The sequence below is a fragment of the Cucurbita pepo genome, chromosome LG20, assembly GCF_002806865.2.
Source record: "Cucurbita pepo subsp. pepo cultivar mu-cu-16 chromosome LG20, ASM280686v2, whole genome shotgun sequence".
In the NCBI taxonomy this organism is placed as follows: Eukaryota; Viridiplantae; Streptophyta; class Magnoliopsida; order Cucurbitales; family Cucurbitaceae; genus Cucurbita; species Cucurbita pepo.
This window is the reverse complement of record NC_036657.1, coordinates 6,649,659-6,653,386: the sequence shown is the minus strand read 5'-3', so window position 1 is coordinate 6,653,386 and position 3,728 is coordinate 6,649,659. Positions and strand designations below refer to the sequence as shown.

The following is a 3,728-nucleotide window of genomic DNA, read 5'->3' as shown; positions in this document are numbered from 1 at the left end:
ACCCATTTTAAAAACACTTTTAAAGGGGCATTAAGAAATAACTTTTGGAAAGCCAAGTTTAGCCAAATTTTTCATAATTAAATGGTATGAATTTAATTTTTATAGATTCTTTGTGAAAAAACTTTTCAACTTTTGAAATGAGTTAAGTGAAAACCTATGAAAATGGGATGAGGTATGCTCAATAATAGAACTTGATATGTGCTAGTATTATACGTTAAAATAAACATGGTCTCACAATAAACCTCCTACTTTTTCAAGGCTATATGAGTACTTAGTAGTTGGTAGACACAAGGGTCGCTCCCTCTTAGAACTTGACACGACGTTATGGATCTGTTCACCAATAATCTTTTGTGGATAAAGATTCGATATTGATCAAATTTATTCCACGATGACCTTAGCAAATCATTTAGTATTAGAACTAAAACGAGGTAGCGCCTCATAATTCTAAGATACATAGGATCATGACATAGGCGTAAATAAAGTGGTTAACTAATTTACCTTAAGGATCCTATACTCAACCCTAAGAATTAGATGTTCCCTAAGCAACTTTGTGGTTAAATGTCAAATCTACCGGATCAATATGGCAACCCTAGAGGGTGAATAGGCTTTTAAATAAAAAAGTATTTAAATATGCTTAATTTTCCGAATTATCAAGCTTTTTAGATCAATTATAATTCTATTCAAAACAATAAATAATTAGGAAAGGCTTAGAATATTGAATAAATCACAATATTAATTTCACAGTTAAATAGGGAAGAGTAAGAAAATTTAACATTGGTGACAGTGGTTCGATCAAACTCGACTTACTCCATTCACCAAGCACCTATTGAGAATTTTGAAAAGAATCTTACTTGACTCTTTCCACAGATCAGAGTAAAATTGCTACAAACTCTCTTTACGAGTTTAAAAGCAAACTCAATCCTTTCTAGGACTCAAGATAAAACAGTTATAGTTGTTGAAATTCTAAAAAATACAACACAGTTGAGGTCAAGAGTAGATATACCATTTGAATACTCAAAACTAATATACTCAAAATATAATATAACTCTCTCTCAAGAAGATTAAAAAATAAAAAGTGAAAGTTTGGAGAGTCAAACACAAAAACTTTAGAAAAGTATAAAATTCAAGAAAGGTAAATTTTTTGCATAAATTAGGGAGATTTAAGACGAAATTGAAAAGGAAGATGGAGTAGCAAAAATCATGGTATAAATGGTATATTTCATGAAATTATGTTGCTGCGAACATATCTAAAAAGATATATGGTGTAAGAGAGGAAGTTAGTGTTTGTTTGGGCTTGTGAAACCATTTTCCTATCATTAAACTCTATCTATGAACATAAGGTAAGATGTTTGGAACTGAATTTTCTTTATAGGGCACCAAATTGGGGACTCAAAATCTCATTCCCAATTTTCATTCTTCATTCTTCCTTCTTTATTCCTTATTCCTTATTCCTGTCCTGTATTCCTCGTTCTCGTTCTCATTTTTAGCCAATTCTCGTTCTCATTTTCAGCCAATGCTGACACCTCTTATTCCTAAGTAATAATCAATTTTTAGCGCCCATTAGTCCAGTTAGTGACCATGGGCGACAACCATGAAACAGAAAGTTAGCTATTTGTGAAACAAGTTGTCGAAGAACGATGGTTTTCAGTGTTCACCTCTTTTCCGATCATGATCGGTTGCGGTTCACCTTACTTGTTCGGAACATACTCCAAACTCTTAAAAACAAAATTTGACTACAATCAAGCCCAACTTAATACCTTGGGATTTGCTAAAGATCTCGGCTCCAACCTCGGAGTTTTTGCCGGGCTTTTCGCCGAGGTGGCTCCTCCATGGATGCTTTTCCTTGTGGGGATATCCTCCAATTTCTTCAGCTACTTTACGATTTGGCTCTCCATTTCTAGCTACGTCCCAAAACCCCATTTATGGCTAATGTTTGTTTACATCTATATTACTTCTAATTCACAGAACTTCCCCAACACGGCCGTTATGGTCACTAGCGTTGAAAATTTTCCTGATCAACGCGGTATCATTTTGGGCCTTCTCAAGGGTTTCGTTGGCCTCGGTGGTGCCATCCATGGCAACCAAATTCTATCGATCTTCTCTTCCTTCTTTCATGGCTACTCTCCATTGTATGTTTCTTGTATTTTCTTCCAATTCGGACAATCAAAGCTCGAAAGCATCCACAGGAGCTCAAAGTGTTCTACCACTTGCTTTACGTGTCCATAGCGATAGCGATGTTCCTCTTGTTTCTCACCATAACCCAGAGAACATTGCTTTCTCTTAGGCTGGCTATGCCGGTGATGTCGCGGTCATCGTCGTCTTAATCTGTCTGCCACTTCTGATAGGTATTAAAGAAGAACTTTTTCTCTTCAAACTCAGTAAACAAACCATGAATCCTTTTGTTATTGTTTCGATTCCCCGTGAACAACTTAAGAAAATTTCAAAAATTTCTTTGCCGAGTGTCTCAAATGTATGTAAGGAGCCGCAAAGAGGAGAAGATTTCATCATCTTGCAAGCTCTTCTAAGAAAAGATATGGCTCTTATTTTCATAGCAACGGTTTCTGCATGTGGGTCGTCCGTTGCAGCCATTGACAATCTTGGGCAGATCGCCGAGTCACTTAAATATCCAAATCATTCCATAAGTATTTTGGTTTCATGGATTTCCATATTCAATTTCTTTGGTCGGGTCTTCTCCGGTTTCATCTTTGAAACCCTTACGACCAAATACAAATTACCCCGTCCTTTCCTGTTCGGTCTTACCCAAGTTTTCACCTGCATCGGCTTGCTCTCCATCCCATTCCCTTATATAAATTCAGTCTATGTAGCTTCGTTGATCATTGGGTTTGGCCTTGGAGCCCAAACTCCATTGATATTCGCCATAATCTCTGATCTCTTCGGCCTCAAACATTACTCGACACTGCTCAACTGTGGGCAACTGGCTGTCCCACTTGGATCTTATATAATGAACGTGGAAGTAATAGGGAGGTTTTATGATGCAGAAGCCACTAAAATTGGAAATGTGAAGAACGGGAAGGGCCTAACTTGCACTGGAACTCATTGCTTTAGTGAATCGTTCATGATTTTGGCTGCAGTGACCTTGTTTGGAGCGATGGCTTCATTGGTGCTAGCTTATAGAACTCGAGACTTCTACAAAGGAGATGTATATAAGAAATACAGAGATGACATGGAGGTTAAGCATTCGAATGTGAAATTATATTCTTCCGATGATAAGAACAATGAACACAAAATGAAAACTCATGATCAAAGTAAATAAGAGAAACTACTCAACAAAAGCATACCTACTTTAGGAGATTCTACTTTAGTTTTAACCTTTTGATTTTGTGTTGTTGATGTTTCATTCTTTTATAAGGATTATTTTAATACGTGACCATTTATAAATTTATTATCAAGAAAGTTGCATGACTAGTAAAACATACTGTGGACATGGGAGAAGGGAGTTTGAAATTTAATGTTTTTAGAACGGTTGATATTTTAATATCAACTGTCTTTTTATTTCTTACCATTGACATACTTTACATTTGATATGCGGAGGCAGTCACTCTTGACTTAGAATGAAAATAATTTATAATTTCTATAATTTAAAAAATAATAGTTAATTAAATAGATTTTTATATAATTCAACAAAAATTTACAAAAAGTAGGTGGTGGAAATCATTAACAAACAAATAAAAAAACAAAGTATACATTCAAAACATAAAATATCTAAA

The 3,728-nt window shown here is 35.3% G+C and overlaps 1 protein-coding gene across 1 annotated transcript; it reads left to right on the top strand.

The window, feature by feature from the left end:
- Positions 1-2,389: 2,389 nt before the first annotated feature.
- On the top strand, positions 2,390-3,274 carry LOC111783617. The gene has a single exon (XM_023664532.1). It carries the CDS (start codon positions 2,390-2,392, stop codon positions 3,272-3,274), a length of 885 nt encoding a protein of 294 aa, XP_023520300.1.
- The last annotated feature ends 454 nt before the right edge of the window (positions 3,275-3,728 follow it).